General features: G+C 41.2%; 1 protein-coding gene across 1 annotated transcript; it reads left to right on the forward strand.

Annotated features, from left to right (window-relative positions):
- Positions 1-11,145: 11,145 nt before the first annotated feature.
- LOC311277082 (uncharacterized protein) lies at positions 11,146-22,841 on the forward strand. Its single transcript, XM_084387230.1, has 6 exons — positions 11,146-11,271; positions 14,903-14,999; positions 15,396-15,460; positions 21,519-21,563; positions 21,816-21,978; positions 22,208-22,841. Exons 2-6 carry the CDS (start codon positions 14,927-14,929, stop codon positions 22,312-22,314), a joined length of 453 nt encoding a protein of 150 aa, XP_084243356.1. The 5' UTR covers positions 11,146-11,271; positions 14,903-14,926; the 3' UTR covers positions 22,315-22,841.
- The last annotated feature ends 1,427 nt before the right edge of the window (positions 22,842-24,268 follow it).

The following is a 24,268-nucleotide window of genomic DNA, read 5'->3' on the forward strand; positions in this document are numbered from 1 at the left end:
CCGGATCCGGGCCGCATCCAGATCAGATGGAGGACCTGTGTCTAGACACGACCACAACGCAAGATGTAGTCAGCCGGATCCGGGCCGTATCCAGATCAGATGGAGGACCTGCTCCTAGACACGACCACAACGCAAGATGTATTCAGCCGGATCCGGGCCGTATCCAGATCAGATGGAGGACCTGTGCCTAGACACGACCACAACGCAAGATGTAGTCAGCCGGATCCGGGCCGCATCCAGATCAGATGGAGGACCTGTGTCTAGACACGACCACAACGCAAGATGTAGTCAGCCGGATCCGGGCCGTATCCAGATCAGATGGAGGACCAGTGTCTAAACACGACCACAACGCAAGATGTAGTCAGCCGGATCCAGGCCGTATCCAGATCAGATGAAGGACCTATGTCTAGACACGACCACAACGCAAGATGTAGTCAGCCGGATCCAGGCCGTATCCAGATCAGATGGAGGACCTGTGTCTAGACACGACCACAACGCAAGATGTAGTCAGCCGGATCCAGGCCGTATCCAGATCAGATGAAGGACCTATGTCTAGACACGACCACAACGCAAGATGTAGTCAGCCGGATCCAGGCCGTATCCAGATCAGATGGAGGACCTGTGTCTAGACACGACCACAACGCAAGATGTAGTCAGCCGGATCCAGGCCGTATCCAGATCAGATGAAGGACCTATGTCTAGACACGACCACAACGCAAGATGTAGTCAGCCGGATCCAGGCCGTATCCAGATCAGATGAAGGACCTATGTCTAGACACGACCACAACGCAAGATGTAGTCAGCTGGATCCAGGCCGTATCCAGATCAGATGAAGGACCTGTGTCTAGACACGACCACAACGCAAGATGTAGTCAGCCGGATCCAGGCCGTATCCAGATCAGATGAAGGACCTGTGTCTAGGCACGACCACAACGCAAGATGTAGTCAGCCGGATCCGGGCCGTATCCAGATCAGATGGAGGACCTGCGCCTAGACACGACCACAACGCAAGATGTAGTCAGCCGGATCCGGGCCGTATCCAGATCAGATGGAGGACCTGCGCCTAGACACGACCACAACGCAAGATGTAGTCAGCCGGATCCGGGCCGTATCCAGATCAGATGGAGGACCTGCGCCTAGACACGACCACAACGCAAGATGTAGTCAGCCGGATCCGGGCCGTATCCAGATCAGATGGAGGACCTGTGTCTAGACACGACCACAACGCAAGATGTAGTCAGCCGGATCCGGGCCGTATCCAGATCAGATGAAGGACCTGTGTCTAGACACGACCACAACGCAAGATGTAGTCAGCCGGATCCAGGCCGTATCCAGATCAGATGGAGGACCTGCGCCTAGACACGACCACAACGCAAGATGTAGTCAGCCGGATCCGGGCCGTATCCAGATCAGATGAAGGACCTGTGTCTAGACACGACCACAACGCAAGATGTAGTCAGCCGGATCCGGGCCGTATCCAGATCAGATGGAGGACCTGCGCCTAGACACGACCACAACGCAAGATGTAGTCAGCCGGATCCGGGCCGTATCCAGATCAGATGAAGGACCTGTGTCTAGACACGACCACAACGCAAGATGTAGTCAGCCGGATCCAGGCCGTATCCAGATCAGATGGAGGACCTGCGCCTAGACACGACCACAACGCAAGATGTAGTCAGCCGGATCCGGGCCGTATCCAGATCAGATGGAGGACCTGTGTCTAGACACGACCACAACGCAAGATGTAGTCAGCCGGATCTGGGCCGTATCCAGATCAGATGGAGGACCAGTGTCTAAACACGACCACAACGCAAGATGTAGTCAGCCGCAGGGATGTAGTGGAGGCTAAACGCACGTAAACGCCGTTTACGCACCTCCCAAAATTTGGAAATAGCGTTTGCCCACCTCCAAAGTGCGTTTATCCACCTCTACATTGCGTTTATCCACCTCTAAATGTCACGTTATTTGAGCGGACTTTGCTTTTCCAGTGCGTGATCGCCGATCGGCAAATGATTCGAGCATTTGGGCCGTTAACTACAAAGCAGAACGCGCAGCGCGCAAACACGGAGCAGAGAGCGCAGCGCGTGGACTGGACACAAACACACACACACACACACACGGAACAAAGAGAACGGTGCACACACGTAGAAGAAAACACACGCTCGTTAAGTTACTAAACAAGCTCCGCGAGAATGAAACTTGATCGCAGTCGCAACAGGAAATCATTAAAACGATGCAAAAAAGTGATTTTTTTTTAAAATTCATTACAAGCAGCTGGTTTAATGTAGGGAGCATGTCAAAACCCAACTGTACAAGAGATTCAGAGGGAATCAAGCCTGCACCAGGTTAAAGACTTTTCCCTCTACAGGGAAACACTGATCCACATTTTTCTGATAGACCAAACAACTAATCAATTAAACGAGGAAATATTCAACAGGTTAATCGACTATGAAAATAATCCCAAATCCCTAATCATTATGCACAAGTGCATTGCATTGGAAGCCCTGGATATAGGCCTCACTCTCGATCTTTCTTACATATTTTTGTTCTCTCTGTTTTGTCATTTAGTAGGGGAGATCGGGGACAGTTGCAACATGTCATTTTTCTACAATCAGAAACAAAGCTAGAGTGATGACACTCATACTGAACATGCACAGTTAGCTCATTGAGACAAAAAGCTTAAGTTAATTAATGAAATTAAAGGTATTTTTAACATGTTGCAACCATCCCTGGGTTGCGGGGTCAGTTGCAACATCTGGCTTCTTCCATTCAAATAAATACTGTGAACAATATGTCTTATATAATCATCTTAGTGATGGTAGTGATACCCTTGGTAGTATCATCAAATGATAGCCTATAGCGATGTCATCAGGATACACATACACCGGTAGGCAGTGGCCCACCTTACCGGGTGACCGCTTCGTGGTCCACCAGAATGTATAGTTTACCCACCTCTTTTTTTACCACTACACCACTGGTCAGCCGGATCTGGGCCGTATCCAGATCAGATGGAGGACCTGTGTCTAGACACGACCACAACGCAAGATGTAGTCAGCCGGATCTGGGCCGTATCCGTATCAGATGGAGGACCTGTGCCTAGACACGACCACAACGCAAGATGTAGTCAGCCGGATCTGGGCCATATCCGTATCAGATGGAGGACCTGTGCCTAGACACGACCACAACGCAAGATGTAGTCAGCCGGATCTGGGCCGTATCCAGATCAGATGGAGGACCTGTAATGAGTAAAATAAGTGATGTTTTGCATGCAAGAAAGTATTTGTATAGTTTTAATTACCAATGTTCTTCTTGTGTAAATGACAGAATTATGTTTTTTAGTTGAAAGGATTCTGTGTTCATGCAGCTGAGCAAAGATGTGATGCTTAACTTTGATAACTATACAAAAATACTTTAGCAATTTACAAAATCATCTTTCTTCCTTTCATTCCTGTGTCCCAGTTTCTTTTCCTCGCATCTATAGAGGGATGAACTAGAACATGTGGAAACACTGATGCTGATGGTTAATGTTTACTGCACTTTTATTTTCCTTTTATTTTTGATACTAAATTAATCTGACTTTAACTAAACTGTTTATGTTGTCTGTGTGATTGAACAGATTCAAATGCAGAGGAGAAAGAAAATCAGCAGAAATCACAGATCAGCAGAAAACAAGAAGACTGAGAGAAAAATGGAGGACAGAAATGAGACACAAACCAGTGAATCACCAGAGGAAAGAGGAGAGAGACTTGTTAGACGTGACAGTATGGAGAGAAGAAAGCCAACCTGTGAGTGTTTGATCATTAATACTCTTACAGTCTTGCTAGATTTACTGTTATTGTCTTCACACATACCAGATGTGTGATTGTGTTTAATTGACAGAACTAGTGCAAAATGCCCGTGCAAAATCAGTTTTTGTGTGTGTTTTTAGTAATTGTTGGTTTGGTGTGTTTGAGTGCTCATTGTTGCAATTAGACAGCAAAAGTTCAGTGACATTTTTATTTGTGCATGGTAGAAAGCACACAGTGAACTCTGAGAAAACACTACGCTTGAGCAAACAGTTTGTGAATAGGCAACTACAAATGATGCCCGTGAAAGAGACTGTGAACGCATTGAATAGGATATGTTTAGTTGGTGAATAGCATAGGTTACTATTACGCAGTAGCGATAACGCTTAGCGCACCAGAATGAAATATAATATTCAGAAGTAAACAACATAGCTGACTTACAGATTCAGTTTACATCCACAAATGAATAAGCGCGTCGATTCAGGGAGCAGTGCAAAGTCACCGTGCAAAATCACTTTTTGTGTGTGTTTTTAGTAATTGTTGGTTTGGTGTGTTTGAGTGCTCATTGTTACAATTACACAGCAAAAGTTCAGTGACATTTTTATTTGTGCATGGTAGAAAGCAAATACTGATACTGACATAGTGACATACAATAAATGTGGAAAATTGAACTACACGATTCAGGGAGCAGACTACACAGGGAACTCCGAGAAAACGCTACTTAAGCTCCGCTGTTTACTTCGACCCTCTCTGTCTCTGGTCCTGCGCTGTGCTCAATCAGTGTGCGGTGTGAGAGGGGGAGTGGCCAGCGCTGTGCTCAATCAGTGTGCGGTGTGAGAGGGGGAGTGGCCAGCGCTGTGCTCAATCAATGTGCGGTGTGAGAGGGGGAGTGGCCAGCGCTGTGCTCAATCAGTGTGCGGTGTGAGAGGGGGAGTGGCCAGCGCTGTGCTCAATCAGTGTGCGGTGTGAGAGGGGGAGTGGCCAGCGCTGTGCTCACTCAGTGTCAGTGTGAGAGGGGGAGTGGTCAGCGCTGTGCTCAATCAGTGTGCGGTGTGAGAGGGGGAGTGGCCAGCGCTGTGCTCACTCAGTGTCAGTGTGAGAGGGGGAGTGGCCAGCGCTGTGCTCAATCAGTGTGCGGTGTGAGAGGGGGAGTGGCCAGCGCTGTGCTCAACCAGTGTGCGGTGTGAGAGGGGGAGTGGCCAGCGCTGTGCTCAATCAGTGTGCGGTGTGAGAGGGGGAGGGGCCAGCGCTGTGCTCACTCAGTGTGCGGTGTGAGAGGGGGAGTGGCCAGCGCTGTGCTCACTCAGTGTCAGTGTGAGAGGGGGAGTGGCCAGCGCTGTGCTCAATCAGTGTGCGGTGTGAGAGGGGGAGTGGCCAGCGCTGTGCTCAACCAGTGTGCGGTGTGAGAGGGGGAGTGGCCAGCGCTGTGCTCAATCAGTGTGCGGTGTGAGAGGGGGAGGGGCCAGCGCTGTGCTCAATCAGTGTGCGGTGTGATAGGGGGAGTGGCCAGCGCTGTGCTCAATCAGTGTGCGGTGTGAGAGGGGGAGGGGCCAGCTGTGCTCACTCAGTGTCAATGTGAGAGGGGGAGTGGCCAGCGGCTAGAGCAGCAAAAGCCAGTGTGTGCTTTTTTACCGATATATATTTAACAATATCTTTTGCATTTCTAATCCAAACAATGTCAAACTTGGCACTGCACTTACTCATGCCCGTAGCGAGACACTCGTCAAGTTTGAAATCCATCAGACTAACGGTTCGAGAGATATGCGAATAACAGTCATACAGACACACAGACTGACTGACAGACAGACAATCAATCTAATATGTTCAAAATTTAGCAACTAATATTTTTAGGTGGTTCTAGCGTGAAGTAAACCTCACTCATATCAGCTGATACTCAAGAACACTAGATCTCTGACAGAAGTGTGTGTGTATGTTCAGTCTCAGTAACTAGAGATCACACTAGTTTGAGTTATGAAGACTTCAGATGATCATAACTCTGAGTCAACACATTATCATCTATATACTGTAATCTGTACAATACTGTAAGATAATATACTGTAATCATCTTTAATGTGTTCATTATTTCTGCCTAAATGAATATGTGATGTGAACTACTGTAACTCAAGATCTGTATATTTCTGATATATGGACGTTACTTTGACACATGTATAAGCACTAAATAAAGTGAAAATAAAACTAAACATCTGAAATAAAGCGGCTCCAGATTGCCCTTTGACCCTGTCCTGCAGTCTCGTGTCTCCCTCTACAGGAGATCATCAGAATCACAGCAGAGTTAAAGAAGCTACAGATGAAAATGTGTTTTACAGCAACAAATGAAAACACTTCCAGATTTCAGTTCATCAGGGAATATGAAAATCAACAAGTTGTAATTTGAAGGGAATCATTATTGAAGTCAAACACAAAGATGTCAAATGTGCGTCACTATAAAATATGACTTCTGCTGTTTTGATATTATTCTGAAGGTTTGAATGGTTTGATCAGAATCAAGATCTCTTTAGTTCCAGTGAATTCTGTGACGCTTCCAGCTTTAATATCATAAAGCAGCCTGTGATTATGATGATGAGTTTATGACAGAATCACTTTTATTCTCCGCTTTCTCCATCATGTGCTTCATCTGTCGTTTCACACAGAAGATCTCTCTGTTTCTCTTTCTGATAGAGTTAGAAACAGGGAATAATTGATGTTCTTCCCAGAGACTGTGTTTCTGGATTCTTCTGTTAGCAGAAGCTGATGATGATGTTTCATATCAGGCAAATCTCCATCAGCTCCTGATTCAACAATATGCACAAACTCATATCAGTCTCATTATAATGTTTTCCTCATTTAAAAGCTACTGAAAGATGTCATTTCTCTAGAAGATGCATTAGAAAATGTCAATCTAAGATGAAAATAAATCAACACATTCATTCACACAGAACATACCTTAGTACTTCTTCAAGACAATATCTCCTCTGAATATCTGATGTGAGACACAGCCGTATTGTTTCCTGAAGAGTTTCAAGAGTCTGAATGTTAAATGTAAAACTCAGATCTGATAAACTCCATCAGCTGCTCATTTAATCATCTCTGATTTATTTACACTGATTTACATCAGCAGAACATTAGTGACAATCCAGCCCAGCTAGCAAACAGTTGTCTATTAGACGCTGAATAGACGTAAATCTTCAACGTCTAATTGCGACTTTTCAACGTTGAAAACAGGTCAATCTTCAACGTCTTGATGGAATATGTAAAACTCTTTGAATTTATTTGAGATAATAATGAACATGGTTTGGTAGTTTGTTTTTCTCCGTTATTTTAGCATGTATAACAGACTTATCCTGTCTTAGATGATCAGCTGAAAACATGTAGTCAAACACGTCGTGAACCAGTCCAAGGCGGACCGACTTATTTTCAACCATATTTTAACGTTCAAAGACGGTAATCGTTTACTGGGAACCGTCTCCATTGACTTTGTATTGTGTGAAGCTTCCTTCTTGTCATTTCTGACTTATAACTAAACAAAGTCTAAAAGGTGTACAGCAAACAAGCTAAAAAACCCAGAAATACGTTTTTATAAACTGTTGACCCCCCAAAAAATGAGCGTTTAAGGAGACAAAAGTGGATTCAGGCAATAAGACGTGAAGCATCAGCTGGAACGAATGGGTAAATTGTGGTAAACTCAGTATGCACTAAAAATACACTACGTGTGCAGAAAACATTTTGTCACTAGTGTGGCACGATGGTGAGGCGGAGAGCAAGATTAGAACTAAGATAAGCAAAAGCTCACGTGAAGATACTCAAAGTCTTAACTGTAGCCAACTACGCCACCTAGGGACTTTCACCCCAGGATATACTAGTACTCAGAAAATCTAAACCCCAGGTTCGTTCTTTCCAGAGAGGACTGAGACAGTTCTGCCAATTAAAACAATTTTTGTTTTATTGCACATGACAGTCACTAACAAGTACCTTCAATACATTTACCTTTTACATTACCAACACATACAAGAAAAAGGTACTTAAAATAAAAATAAAGATTTAAACATTACGGGCAGCACTTGGGTCGTCAAAAGACACTAACAGGGAAAGAGAATCCTGCCCCACCCCAAACAGTAATCGCTCACTACAACCAACCACTCACACTGGTGTTGCACACTAGAAAGGGAATAAGAAACTCGCACTCAAGTGTTAAACACAATACCCCCAAAAAGAGAGGTGGGCAAAGTACCCTTTCTACCATTGGCCACAGGAGACCCGAGCGCTTACATTAATTACAAATTATATAAACAAAGAAAGAAAATCAAAATCATACAGATTATAACAATTACTAATAAAAGAAAATACCACAAAACAAAGACATTAATGAAAATAAAACAACATTCAAAATAGAAACAAAACAGCAGCGTAATCCAGGGCCGTGCGTCTTGCCATTAAAGATAAGCTTACACCGCTCAGAGCTGGAAGCAAGCCTGTTATGCACGTTCCTTCCAACCTGCACGCACACACAGCAGTGAAATTAACTTTTTTTTACAAACATGAAACGATCCACCAGAAAAGAGATCATACTCACTGCGTTTTCAATGATTCTAACACGACTGTACAGGTACTCGCTGCACCAAATTGTGTAGTGACTGCAGGACACAAACTTTAAAATTACACACTAATATTATAAAATCACATTCCATATTCCGCTCATTCACATACCTGATCACGCAATGAGCAGACTAAATGCCCCGAACCACACGACTCCACTAGGAACAGGCAACCAGGATGCAAAAAGTAACATCCCCAGCCATTTGAATGCTGCATTTTTATTTAGAGTGCAATCATGGTAATTAGTCACCAGACGGTTACCTGACACCACTAAATTCACTGGGCAGATAATTCAGTTCTCCACCAGGGGGAGAAACAAAGAGAAATTCCCAATCTGCTACACTAGTAAGTCAAATATCTAAATGTCAGTTTTATATATTATATTTCTGTAAGATTATAGCTAACCCTGTCCCTGATTATGTTCCCTTCAGTGGGTGTAAGTCAGTTCTCAGAGTAATATGACACTGTCCCAATTGCCTGTATCCACTTTTGTGTTCTTAAATGCTGTTTTTTTGGGTTTTTTTTTTAGCTTGTTTTCTGTACACCTCGTCACACAGCAGCTTTTAGACATTGTTTTGTTTTTTGTTCTAAGTCAGAAATGTCAAAGAGGAGCTTCACACAATACAGAGTCAATGGAGACGGTTGGATTGTTCATTTCCCCCGGTGTGGCCTAAATGTGGTCTCTATCTTAGAGATCTTAGAGAGCGATGTTGCTGATATGAAGCTCAGGTGAGCGGACGCCTCAGAAGAACAAATATCTGTAGCGAGAGGAGGACAAACAGGAGCATCTTATAAAGACATCTATAATACATCTCATCACTGCAGAGACAAACACCCTTCATATCTCTGTCTAGCTGGAGCTCTACTGTACAAATACAGTATTCAAACAGCAAAAGCACAAAAGATCAATGAAAACTGTAAGACTGCAGAATCAAAGTGAGTGAGAGATTGATGATCAGCGTCACGTCTTCATGTTGGTCCTCAGGACTCGCTCCACAATGTCATGAATGACACACAACGGCTCAAAAGTGTTCACACTTGATTCTAATGATGTGATCAAACCAAGAATATGAGCCTGTTCAGAAAAGTTCACATTGTCATTGTTAAAAAGAGCATCAAGCTTGACCCGTGAGCATTGTGAGAACTCATGACCTCTCGACTACATGAAATGCTTGAGGACAGTGAATAATAAAGTGTTCTCAGGCAACCACAATGTTTGAGGAATGTTTGTGGAAGAGTTGTAGAAAGGCTCAGGTTGAAACGGATAAGGTGCTGGTTCACTATAATGAACAGAAACCCTTGGCTGTGTTTGAGACTCTTGGGCTTCAGGCTTTATTCCACATGGATCTTGACGGATGAATTATGCCATATTGATAGTGAAGCCTTGGCGAATGTTTTTGCTGTCAGGAAGTTTCACCAGTATCTCGCCGGCGTATTTCGTGATTTTTACGAACTATAAACCCTATACTGAGACTCCTGCACTATTCCCAGCCAATGCCATCCTTTCAACACAGAACATTAGAGTTTGATCACTTACGACTATGTTTCCATCACCCTGTTTTTAATTGCATTCTGAAGTATCGCATCAAAAACAAGTGATGCAAATGGCAAATTTGTTTTTCAAAAAAGTTTTTATGTGTTGACTTGTGTGAAAAAGAGTTAATGTGAATAATGGGAGATGGAAACGCATTTGCCGAATAAATTCTGATAACGGATAGCCGGTTCAGACCCTTCCTCTCAAGTATCTTACAATGCCTACCCTAGTATACAGACAATACATTTATAACAATTTATAACCCTCATTTTTTATTCATAACCACTGACATCCCCTCCTCTCCCCTATTGTAGAAATGCTAGTATCACACAATAGAAATGCACAATGTCCCCTTAAGGGACTGTCTGTAAAGGAACAGATATAAGTGTTGATCTCTAGAAGGAGTGTGTGAAGACAGAAGATCAGAAGAGGTGCAAAGTTATTCAAACACTTGTGAACTAATAAAAGAATGTTCAAATCGACTGTTAGTCAATGAAGTGAAGCCAAGATTGGGGTTTTATGATCATGTCTTCAGGTTGTCAGGTCTGGTATTCAGGGTGTAACTCTCACAGTAAAACTAAACTTGCTGAGCATGAACAATCTTGATCCATGTTGCAGGTTTAAACACACACACACACACACACACACACTGCACACACACACACACACACACACACACACACACTGCACAGAAATACACCAGGGGTTCATATCAGGGCTGGTAGAAGCACTGGGACCCGATTATAGCACTTACACACGGGAGAAGTCAGAGTTTCACGATATGTCACTTGTAATGACAGATGCAGACGTGTGTTTGGCTTCTTCAGAAAGCAAGGAACAAGACAGTTTTGCACTATTGCACTGCACTATGAACAGAGTAAAGTTAAGTCTGTTAAACTGCCTCCTTGTTTTTATTAGTTACCTGTAGCATGACACAATTCATTAATGAACGTATTATTAAGGTCAGTATAGACTAAAAACCTCAAATAGTGTTCAGTACTCGTCTTGCAGCGACGACAGAACAGTTTACATGCTTTGTTGGAACTTTTGAAAACCAAATGGCGTCGCCATGGGCAGAAACCTGCAGAAACCTGCAGAAACGTGCAATCCTATTCATTTCCTGATTCCTCAGCTTGTGGGAATCACCCGCCAATCTCAAAATCAAAGCTACGCCCTTGAATTGGAGAGGCAGAAGAATGCGTGTGTGTTTTCTGCCCCGGTGATCTTGACTTTGAGCTCATTGAGTCTGAGGAGAATCTCTGCAACTCTTCGCTGACTCTGGGATTCTCGCTCTGGACTTTTCCTTTATATTCAGGGATTTTATTAACAAACTGTTTTGCACCTCTCTTCTTCTCACAGGTGAGATATATGTTTGGCTTTGAATAGGCTACATAATTTAAAAAAATTTTTTAGCGTACTTGATTGAGGAGTTTCATTTTTACGGAGCCCCTAAAGGGACGTGGTGGTGGAAAAAATTTTAGGTTGGGAGAATTTTTTTTTTCAAATCTTTTGCGTTCCCTCGCAAAACGTTTGCGTTCCCCCGAGAAACTTTGCGTTCCCACGCAAAACTTTTGCGTTCCCTCGCAAAGTTATTTGCGTTCCCACGCAAAACTTTTGCGTTCCCTCGCAAAGATATTTGCGTTCCCACGCAAAGTTTTGCGTTCCCTCACAAAGATATTTGCGTTCCCTCGCAAAGATATTTGCGTTCCCACGCAAAACCGGTTTTGAGCTCGGACAGACACTTCCTGTTTAATGTCCCGCTGGCAGTGTTTCAGAGCTCCGTACGTTAATGGAGCGTTTCATAGTGTTTGAACTTGGACTCAGATATAAAGATGCGGTCAGTGCTTAACTCATGGAGTTCAGTGAAGCTGGCAATATTCACATAGGCTATTCGAACGTCCCTATTCTTGAGCTAAACGTTGTTAAAGCACAAACGACACCTATTTACAATAACAGTAATCTAGACAACGAGCTACAACCCAATTATCATCAAAACAAGCATTTATAATATAGGCTAAATGGATCTCTATGAGCATGCGGCAGAGACAAGTTCAAAGGGACCGTCTGCAAAGTGCAATATAACCCAAAACCGACTACAGCATCAACTCATAGTCAAAAATAGTTATTGACTTCAATGTTACAAACTGTAGTGCCACCCAATTCAGTTTACATATCAATGGTGACCCACTGGTCATACACTGCTTTTGCACATTTTATATTATGAAAAATATTCAATAACTTCACTGTAACACACCAAATTTAGTTCACACATCACCGCTCTAATGTTGGTTATAGGCCTACAACCAGGGCCGGATCTAGACATTTGGAGGCCCTAGGCAAAATTCATGTTGGAGGCCCCCCCACCCCCAATAAAACACACTTGAAACAAATATGATTCCTAACCTTTTTATTTATACAACATTTAATTTTAAATTTAGTATATTTTTACTTACACAGTACATAAGTTTGGACAAATTACTATTTGTAATGTTTTTGAAAGAAGTCTCTTATGCTCATCAAGCCTGGATTTATTTGTTCAAAAATACAGAAAAATATTATAGTGAAATATTATTACAATTTAAAATAATGGTTTTCTATTTTACTAGGCTATACTTTAAAATATATTTCTGTGATGCAAAGCTGATAGTGTCACGTGATCCTTCAGAAAACTTTATAATATTCTGATTTATTATCAAATGTTAGAAATGGTGCTTAATATTTATTTTATAACATGTGATACTTTTTTTCATGATTCTTTGATTATTAAAAAGTTGTTTTAAAAAGTCTTCAATATCACTTTTATAAATTTAACACATCCTTGCTGAATATTCCTGTTTTTTTCTGTATTTTTGATCAAATAAATGCAGGCTTGTAGCATAATAATAAACTTCTTTCAAAAACATTAAAAATAGTAATGGGTCCAGACTTGTTACTGGTAGCCTATCAAACTTTATCTAAGCTAATCTCTTTTTTGTTTAATGAAGATGTTATTGTTCTTGTTGTTATTTTGCTGTTTTATTCAGTTTATTCACAGTTCCAGAATACCACTTCAGTAGATGAACATGAACGTGCTTTTATAATTTTTCTGCGTTATGGGCAGGATTTTTCCCTCCCATTTAATCAATATTGACTGCAGATATTGTCATATTATTAATATCAGTAATATGTTATTATGTATTGCATTGCTACCTTAAATATGCTATACACAAATCAAGTGGAAGAGAAAGACACGATCGCTACTGAGCAGGAAAAAAAATCTAAACTAATATTCGTATAGGCTGATGTCAGGGTATTATCTAATCATCAGCATCAGAATATAGAAGATAGACCCATAGATATGAGATCCTTTATTTGAAACATTTAAAAATGTTGCAGTGTGTTGGTTTTTTAACTTTGAATACAAACGTCTTGTCTTTTACTTTTGTAGCTTTTTTACTAGTCAGCTCTGGACGCGATGTTATTCATTGATTGTACGCGCAAATTCAAAGCGTCGCGTCTGGGCACGTTAATGACGCTCGCGCGCTCTTTTAAACTCACAAAGCGGTGAATGATTTTTCCAGAAATGACGCTGATCTACAGTAGCCCACAAGTTTATATTTAAAATACATTGCAATCACACCAAAATCGATGACCTGCATTACGAGCTGTGCTTCTTTGCGTGCCTATTTCTGCTTTTGCTTCGCACTCGCAGCACCTGATGGATGCGTTCGTTGACCGCCTCTGATCGCCTCTGACGTCCCCTCGGACTAAACTGGCTGGCGCCTCTCAGTCATGGGCTGGCGTTAATGTGACGTAATGTAACAGTCTATGGTTAAGATAAACATCGTCACTATTTTTAGTTGATTAATAGGCTACATTTTGAAATAAATTGTAGATAGGACATTTAATTTTTTTTTTTTTTTTTTTTTGTCCCTCTGTCTGGGCCCCATCCCGCCAATCGGGCCCTAGGCACGTGCCTAGTTTGCCTTTGCGTTAATCCGGCTCTGCCTACAACACTTAGTTTGGGAAGTAATTGCACATAAAAAATAAGTAGGCCTATTCTTTACACAAATTATTTTGGTACTGTACGCAGCTTTTGCATTATATTTGCTTACTGAATTTGATGGCATCACTGTATAACAGTGTGAAGTTATTTATAGCCTAATATATTTTCTAAAAAGGGTGAAGTTATTGATTTTATTTAATAATAAATAATTATAAAAATTATGCATTTTTTTTTAAATGTACTATAACTATAACTATGTAGTATAACCAGTAGGAGAGCAGTGATGTGTGATCTGAATTTGGTGACAGTACAGTGCGTCACAGTGAAGCTATTGAATATGTTCAATAATATAAAATGTGCAGAAGGTTTGGGGATTTGCACTTTACAGACGGCCCCTTATTTGGACTTGTCTCTCATTCGTCTGGTTAGAGACAAATTAATATTATAAAGCTCGTTTTGATGAGAATTGGGTTGTAGCTCGTTGTCTAGGTTACTGTGATTGTAAATAGGTGTCGTTTGTGCTTTAACAGCGTTTAGCTCAAGATAGGGACGTTCGAATAGCCTATGTGAATATTGCCAGCTTCACTGAACTGAGTTAAGCACTGACCGCATCTTTATATCTGAGTCCAAGTTCAAACACTATGAAACGCTCCATTAACGTACGGAGCTCTGAGACATTAAACAGGAAGTGTATGTCCGAGCTCAAAACAGGTTTTGCGTGGGAACGCAAATATCTTTGCGAGGGAACGCCAAAACTTTGCGTGGGAACGCAAATATCTTTGCGAGGGAACGCAAAACTTTTGTGTGGGAACGCAAATAACTTTGCGAGGGAACGCAAAGTTTCTCGGGGGAACGCAAAAGATTTGGAAAAAAATTTTTTCCCAACCTAAAAAATTTTCCACCACCACGTCCCTTTAGGGGCTCCGTACATTTTCATATATGAATGACTGGATTATTTGCCATTTTATCATACAATGTTTTAATTGCTTAAACATTTGTCTCTAGGTTTACAGTTTAGATTATGAAGAAATGCATGAAAACACAACGAATGAAAACATGAATCTTGAGAAGTTCAGACGGAGCAGCTGCAGTGATAAAGACTGTGAGTAGATTAATATCAGTCATTCATATCATCATATTTCATCAGTCAAACAAGGAATATTTCAGGGAATCTTCTGCACATCACTAGTGTTTGTGTTAATGTGTTGATGCAAATGCCATTGAATGTGTCCTTATTTGTAGATTTTACCAGTGGAAACTGGAAATGACTTATTACAGAATGAATGCTGATGTTGGTGATTAATGTTGTGGTGAACAATTTCATTCTGATAAGAACAATTCTGACTAATTCAAACCTGTCTTGATCTACTTTAATGGTGTATTAAGGCTTTAAAAGCTGACAAACATTTTACAACAATAACATGAGCTAATCTGAATCTATCAGTTCAGTCTCTGTATTATAATTATGATGATAACAGGTTGTTTTCTTCATTTACAGTCTCTGTTGATCCAGTCGGAGCTGTAAAGTTTCGTTCTGATGAATCAAATATGATCAAAAATGAGGTAAAGTCAAGTCAAGTTTATTTATATAGCGCTTTTCACAATACAGATTGTATCAAAGCAGATTCACAGTATTAAATTAAAATAATACATCAATGTTTGTTTCTTGTGGAAAACGTCCACGTTTGGTAATGCTGATCGATAGTACTGTTGATTAATTAATTAAGTATCCCCAAATATCCCCAACTGAGCAAGACAAAGGCAACAGTGGCAAGGAACCGAAAAACTACATCAGGTGACCTAATGGTGTCCTAAAACTCCATCAAGTGACCTAATGGAGAAAAAAAAACCTTGGGAGAACCCAGGCTCAGTCGGGGGCCAGTTCTCCTCTGGCGTTTATGAACTAGAGGTCGGATTTAACTGTAAGATTAAAATATTTTATGAATGCCTGGCTGAAGAGATGCGTCTTTAATCTAGTTTTAAACTGGGAGAGCGAGTCTGAGCAACGAACAGTATCAGGAAGACTATTCCAGAGTTTTGGAGCTAAATATGAAAATGCTCTCCCTCCTTTGGTGGATCTGGATATCCTAGGTATGACCAAAAGCCTTGAATTTAGTGATCTTAAAGAGCGCGATGGATTATAGGGCAATAGAAGATCCGTTAAATAGACTGGAGCTAAGCCGTTTAGGGCTTTATAAGTCAGTAGCAATACCTTATAATTAATACGGAGCTTTATAGGTAACCAATGCAGTGATGATAAAATCGGTGTTATATGATCATATTTTCTTGATCTAGTAAGAACTCTAGCGGCGGCATTCTGGACTAACTGTAGCTTGTTTATTGAGGATGCAGGACAACCGGCTAATAAAGCATTACAGTAATCTAGTCTCGAGGTCATGAATGCATGAACTAACTTTTCTGCATCAGAAACTGATAGCATGTTACGTAGCTTAGCAATATTTCTAAGGTGAAAAAAGGCTGTTCTTGTAACATACGAAATATGATTTTCAAAAGACAGGTTGCAGTCTAGTATAACACCCAGGTCTTTTACTGTAGAGGATAAAGTAACAGGACATCCTACTATGTTAAAGTTGTAGTGAGCGAGGTTTTGTGTGCAGTTTTTTGAACCGATAAGTAGTACCTCTGTCTTGTCTGGATTTAATAAAAGAAAATTGCGCATCATCCAGTCTTTTATATCTTTAACACACTCTGTTAGTTTGGATAATTTTGCGTTTTCATCTGGCCTTGATGAAATATATAATTGAGTGTCATCAGCATAACAATGGAAACTAATTCCATGTTTCCTTATAATGTTTCCAAGTGGCAGCATATATATATTGAGAATAATAGCGGGCCTAACACAGATCCCTGCGTCACACGATAGGTATGATCTGAACCAGCTTAATGCTTGTCCTTGAACACCAGTATAATTTTGTTGTCGATCTAAGAGTATTGTGTGATCTATAGTATCGAACGCAGCACTAAGATCAAGTAAAACTAGTATTGAGATACAGCCTTGGTCAGAAGCTAAGAGTAAATCATTTGTGATTTTAACGAGCGCAGTTTCAGTGCTATGGTGCGGCCTGAATCCAAACTGAAACTTTTCATAGATGTAATTTTCTTGTAAGAAAGAGCCCAGTTGGGCGGATACAACTTTTTCTAGTATTTTAGACATAAAAGGAAGATTTGAAATGGGTCTATAATTTGCTAGGTTATTATGATCTAATTGTGGTTTCTTAATAAGAGGTTTTATAACTGCCAGTTTAAATGTTCTAGGAACATGACCTAATGATAAAGATGAGTTAATAATATTGAGAAGAGGCTCTTCCACCATAGGTAACACTTCTTTCAGTAGTTAAGTTGGTATAGGATCTAATAAACATGTTATTGTTTTAGAGGAAGTGATAAGTTTATTTAACTCTTTTTGTTCTATAGTTGTAAAGCACTGTAATTGTTCTTGCGGGGTGATAATTGAGGCTGAATTATAAGGCGCGATTGAGGATTGAACGTTTACAATTGTGGTTCTGATGTTTTCTATTTTCTCAGTGAAGAACTTCATGAAATCATTACTACTAAACTGTAACGGGATATTTTGTTCGGGTGACGTCTGTTTATTTGTTAGTCTAGCCACGGTGTTAAATAAAAACCTTGGATTGTTTTGGTTATTTTCTATTAGATTGCGGAGGTGCTCAGCCCTGGCCACTTTTAGGGCCTTTTTATAACGTGACATACTGTCTTTCCACGCGATTCTAAAGACCTCTAGATTAGTTTGTTTCCATTTACGCTCTAAATTACGGGTTTCTCTCTTTAGAACATGCGTAGTAGTGTTGTACCATGGTGCTTTACTTTTCTCTCTGACCTTTTTTAGTCTAATGGGTGCAACAATATCCAATTTTCCAGAGAGAATAGTGCTCATAGTGCTAGTTAATTCCTCTAGTTCATCTGTTTGTTTGGGTTCACTGAGTAGCTGAGACAGATCAGATAAGCAATTTGAAAAATTTTCTATGGTGGATGGAAGGATTGTTCTGCCTGATCGATAAAGCGGCGCAGCATGATATATTACAGGAGTACGTAATATGCAAGTTACCATGTAATGGTTAGTGACATCATCACTTTGTGGAATGATATCTATATCGGTTGGATCGGTTCCATGTGATATAATTAAATCGAGTGTATGATTAAAACGATGAGTTGGTCCGGTAATGTTTTGCTTGACCCCAAAGGAGTTTAATAAATCTGTAAACGCAGCCCCTAACGCATCATTTTCATTATCTACGTGTATGTTAAAATCTCCAACAATTAATGCTTTATCGACATTGACTAATAAGTCTGAGAGAAAATCTGCAAACTCTTTTAGGAAATCAGCGTAAGGCCCAGGCGGTCTATATACAGTAGCCAAGGCTAGAGATAATAGGGATGTTTTTCTAGCATCTAAGAGCGTAACATTTAGCACAAGTACTTCAAACGAAATAAACTTATAACCCGTTTTCTGAGTAACATTAAGAAAATCTCTATAGATTGTTGCAACACCGCCGCCACGACCAATCAGACGGGGCTCATGCTTATAGGAGTATCCAGGAGGAGCAGACTCATTTAGACAGAAATAATCATTAGGTTTAAGCCAGGTTTCAGTAAGGCAAAGTACATCTAAGCTATTATCTGTGACTATTTCATTTACAATAACTGCCTTAAGTGTGAGTGATCTAATGTTTAGAAGACCTAGCTTTAGAAATTGTTTTTGTTTACTAATAGCAACGTTTTCTGGTTTAATAACAATTAGATTTTTCCTAGATCCTGCAGTAGATTTATTATTTGATCTCACTAAACGAGGAATAGACACAGTTTCTATGCAATGTTCTACACTAGTATTTATATCAGTTAAATTGGTGCAGCAGAGACTATGATTTGGACTTTTGGTTACTAGTCAAAAGGTATTTAACATTTTGGAGATGTTATCCGACAGAAGATCCACTCCGAATCTGTTTGGGTGTAAGCCATCAGCACGGAAAAGCCTAGGACGCTCCCAAAACAGATTCCAATTATTTACAAAGAGCAGTTTCTGCTCATTGCACCATGACATTAACCATTCATTTAGCGCAAATAATCTACTAAACTTTTCATGTCCTAGTCGGTACGTGGGAAGCGGTCCGGACACTATGATCGTTGTTTCAGGCGATGTGCTGCGTACCGTATCGATCAGATTCCTGAAGTCTTTCTTCAGAACCTCCGTCTGGCGCATCCTGATGTCGTTCACTCCCGCGTGCAGGACAACAGTTCCGACGCGCACGTCACCGTTCAGAATCTCGGGAACGCGAGCAGCGATTTCAGAAACACGAGCACCAGGAAAGCAGTGACTGTGCACCTTACTTTTACCTAACGTAGCGTGTACGTGCCGGACGATGGAATCGCCGATGATCACAGCATCGCGTTCTGTTTCGCGAAGAGGGGAGAAGCGGTTTTGGGTGGATATCTCGAAAACCGGGAGGGTCGGAGAGAGTCTTGGTCTAGACCTGACTCGCGTCTTCCGCTGCGGAACCACCCAGGCTTTGTGGTGGTGTGTTGGAGCCGGAGTGAACGAGACCATGGCTGATCGCGACCTCGGCGCTCTGGACCGATGCTGAGTAACGCACGGAGTAGACGAGGTCGGAGTCAGCGGGTTAGTAACGTTAATCTCTGATTTGTGTGCATCGGCGCGTGATGTTTCAAGAGCTAAACACCGGTCTATCAGCTCGGCTTGTCTCAATAAAAGGTCGTGGATCTGTTTCTCAACAGCTTCCAGCTCAGACTGCACCGCGTGCAGCTCAAATGTGTCCTCACCTGCACCAAAAGGAAGACTACTTACATCTGATATATTCGCCATTTTAACAGATGGACAGTAAGTTAGCAACGAAGCTACCAGTGATGCTATCAATATTAATACTAATTTATGACTGAAGTCTTGGATACAATCCGTCTTTTTAGTGGTACGGGTGTAGAGTAGACGCACGATAGGCGAAAAATTTTTGGTAAGTGAGTGGAGAAGACGCGTTCAGCCGTGATCCACAGGAGTAACCTCACATCACTTTTCTCATATTTTATAACTTCTTTTAGCTTTTCATTATGGTTGGGAGAATGAGACCATTTTACCAGGCGCACTGAGACACTTTAAAGGATATCAAACATGCATAGTTACTTCTTGTACATACATAGCATTGCATAGGTTTTCAGTGTATTTCAGGTGAGGAGGAGGGGGATGAAGGGGAGTAGTGTGTGTGAAGTGTGAACTGCACTGTGTGCTGCATCTCGGAAATCCATGTTGCATATGCAGGAGATAGTTCAAGTGTTAATTCTCAGGAGGGCCTTTTGTTATAATAAACCACGTCTTCCCCATTCTGACGTCTGTACAAATCTATGCATGTTTTGAATAACAGAATATATGAAATATATGAAACAGGTTTGGCAGGACTGACGTGTCTGAATCTGACTCAGTGTTATTCTCTACATGATCAACTTCATGAGGATAAAATGAGTAAAATGATTTTAGAGCAGAGGAAGAGCTGATGACACAAATCTGACTAAATTATAAAAGATTCATGAAAACTGTCAATAATACAGTAACAACTTACAACTTTACTATGTGTAAATATTTACTGCTAATAAAGACTGAGCAGAAAGAAGAGCTTGTGTTTGAATGTAAAGTGTTATTGTGTGTCAAATGTGGGTCTGTAAAATTATTAGAAAACATGAGTTTAGTTTCCACTGTTATGCTTATTAATAATCAAATATATATTTCTTGCAGATTAAATGACATTTGTATATTATCCAAGTTGCCAGAGTGTGTTAAAGATATGGATGACCAGTAATGTTCTTATAATAAATGATGATAATCATAAATAACATGATATTATTGATTGGCCATAATCCTGTCCACAGAATCTCTTGTAAACAATCTGCATCAGTGTGTGTTTCTTCATCATGTACAGTTAAAGATCTGGCTGATCCTTCAGCGTTATTCACCTCAGAAACACCAAAATACAGAACATGTTTCTGATGCAGAAAAGCTCATAAAGCGTTCATGACTGGATTACTGTAATGCATTACTAGATTATCCTGATCATTATCAATCAACAAACTACAGTTATAGTGCAAAATACAGCAGCTAGAGTTATTACCAGATCAAGACAATATCATCATATAACACCAGTTTCACCATCTCTACACTGGGAATCTGTTAAACTACTGATGTGTGAAACAAGCATTTATAGAGAAATGTGCAAAACAACACAGAGAACAAAACAAGTGTGTGAACTCAGAGCCAGAGGAGTAATAACATTCTTAGTGTGTGGGGGCTAAACCTGTAAGACAGGTCAGAGAGATGTGTGGGATTCCTCAGTCTGACGCCCGTTTCACACATACTCCGTGTGCAGTGCGTGTGCGGTGCGTGTTGCAGTGTGTGTGCAGTGTGTATGCGGCACAGGAGGAGCACGCGCTATAGTGCTTTTACATTCTGTGACATCACACCGGTGCAACATGTCAGATATCAGTGCGGTGATAAGATATCTCAGGAGTTGGATTGGCGTTAGTAACTCAGGAGGAGTGGGAGTGGCGTTAGTAAGTGTATAAAGTCAGTTCTGCTCCTCAGACTCTCAGTAACACTGGAGCTTCTCTCTGTCCAGATCATCACAAGGTAATTAAACACTTTCATCTTTAAACATTTTGTGAAAGTATTTTTATAAAAAAAATATGAACTGAGTGTACAAAGTAGTGAAACTGAAAGATAAATATGTATTAAAAAATCACTAACAAATTTTTTCATTTTAACTATATATTATATCTCTGTATTTTTTTCAAACAGATTTGTGCAGAATCTGAACACAAGAGAAATGAATGCATGACATGAATATATCTTTAATGAAACTCTGTCTGTGTGATTGAACAGATTAAAATAAAGAGGAAGAAAATCAGCAGAAATCACAGATCAGCAGAAAACAAGAAGACTGAGAGAAAAATGGAGGACAGAAATGAGACACAAACCAGTGAATCACCAGAGGAAAGAGGAGAGAGACTTGATAGACGTGAGAGTATAGAAATAAAGCCAAACTGTGAGTGTTTGATCATTATTACTCTTACTGTGTTGCTAGATTTACTATTATTTTCTTCACACTCATGATGTTAAAGTTCCACATTCAGAGAGATTCATTATTTTCCACTGTTTCAGATCAGTCTCTACAGATGTGTGATTGTGTTCAGTTGACAGAATGTGTTATAGATTGAGGACATAAAACACAATAAACAATATGGATAATCTGATGTATATTTTGTGATTTCTAGTCTCCTGTGATCCAGACAAGCCTGTAAAAACCCTTCATCATGTTCTCAAGAACACACAACACAATGTGTTCAGTTTACTGGAGAACAGCTCGTCTGTAAGAGACTGAAGCCCCACCAAAATATTCATCCACTAGAAAACACAGATACACACACACACACACACACACACACACACCTGTTGTTCAAAACCTGTAGGAGGGATGCAGGTATTGGGAGGCACTGGAAGAAAAATGTGTTATATAAGATGTTTTGAGATGTTCCACCAATAGAAGAAGGTCTAGGGGAAGATGTTTCTAATGGTGGCAAGGACACAAGGCGAGGCAAAGAAGAAGAGATAGATATGAGGGTGCACATTGGGCACCAAACGATAAGAAAAAGGTATAAGACATGAACACTGGCCATGATATCCTCAGATGACAAGCTGGCTTCTCACTTTGTTGTCCGTGCAATAAAGTTCATTTTTTTGACCTGGAACTTCGACTCTGAGAGCTTTTTTGAGACCTGAACCAAAACGACTTTGAATTTGCCACAACATAATTGGCGAGCCAGCCAGGAGTGGACGAGGGCTCGAGGAGTGATCACGGTGGGCCTGCTGGCAGAGGCCTCACAAAACAAAGGCGCGCCATAAAATAAGGTAAGCACATTTTTGCTTATATTTGTTTTGTGTTGCCCCTGGTAAGCTAACGCCGGTTAGTGACTGCCTAAAATAAAAGACTCTATCACACGTTCGAAAAATATTTAGTTATACAGAATAACATTTCTATTCATTTTCCACTGAATTATGTGATCTGAAGAGCTCGAACAGCTAACAGAGCTAGATCTGGGCCTCCTCTTCCTGATTCGCGTCAGATATGACACCAGAGCTCTATCGCTGTACAGCTGTCAATCAAAAGAACCTAAAATTGATAAGAAAGTAGAAGGAGGGAAGGTTCCAGGTCTTGAGAAACAGTGCATGCATTAAGTGTTTTTTTGTTCGTCTGTGTCTACGCGAGAAGCGCTTTGTTAGTCTTATCTGTTGTATTGTCCCAACGCAAGAAGTGCGTTATTTGTGTATGCCAGAAGCGCGTTGTTCGTCTTATCTGTTCCATATGGCGTTCCGATCGGGTCTTTAATTCATCTTTGCAACATGCACTCGTCTCAATGAACGTGTCACTCAACGTCTTATTTTTTTTTATTCTGCTATTTATTCCATTCAATTTAAGACGCAGACATAACGCTGACGTCACGTAAATCACGTGAGGCAGTGAAGTGTGGAGTCAGACGTCACGTAAATCACGTGTGGCAGTGAAGTGTTAGTCAGACGTCACGTAAATCACGTGAGGCAGTGAAGTGTTAGTCAGACGTCACGTAAATCACGTGAGGCAGTGAAGTGTGGAGTCAGACGTCACGTAAATCACGTGAGGCAGTGAAGTGTTAGTCAGACGTCACGTAAATCACGTGAGGCAGTGAAGTGTGGAGTCAGACGTCACGTAAATCACGTGTGGCAGTGAAGTGTGGAGTCAGACGTCACGTAAATCACGTGAGGCAGTGAAGTGTGGAGTCAGACGTCACGTAAATCACGTGAGGCAGTGAAGTGTTAGTCAGACGTCACGTAAATCACGTGAGGCAGTGAAGTGTGGAGTCAGACGTCACGTAAATCACGTGTGGCAGTGAAGTGTTAGTCAGACGTCACGTAAATCACGTGAGGCAGTGAAGTGTGGAGTCAGACGTCACGTAAATCACGTGAGGCAGTGAAGTGTTAGTCAGACGTCACGTAAATCACGTGAGGCAGTGAAGTGTTAGTCAGACGTCACGTAAATCACGTGAGGCAGTGAAGTGTGGAGTCAGACGTCACGTAAATCACGTGTGGCAGTGAAGTGTGGAGTTAGACGTCATGCATCTGACACGTGTGGCAGTGAAGTGTGGAGTCAGACGTCACGTAAATCACGTGTGGCAGTGAAGTGTTAGTCAGACGTCACGTAAATCACGTGAGGCAGTGAAGTGTGGAGTCAGACGTCACGTAAATCACGTGTGGCAGTGAAGTGTTAGTCAGACGTCACGTAAATCACGTGAGGCAGTGAA

The sequence above is a fragment of the Rutilus rutilus genome, assembly GCF_951802725.1.
Source record: "Rutilus rutilus genome assembly, chromosome: 18".
NCBI classification, from domain to species: Eukaryota; Metazoa; Chordata; class Actinopteri; order Cypriniformes; family Leuciscidae; genus Rutilus; species Rutilus rutilus.

Coding starts and splice junctions, on each gene's coding strand:
- LOC311277082 (XM_084387230.1), top strand. CDS start 14,927: ATGCATGAAAACACAACGAATGAAAACATGAATCTTGAGAAGTTCAGA. Junction 15,000..15,395: donor CAGCTGCAGTGATAAAGACT/GTGAGTAGATTA, acceptor CTTCATTTACAG/TCTCTGTTGATCCAGTCGGA. Junction 21,979..22,207: donor TATAGAAATAAAGCCAAACT/GTGAGTGTTTGA, acceptor TGTGATTTCTAG/TCTCCTGTGATCCAGACAAG.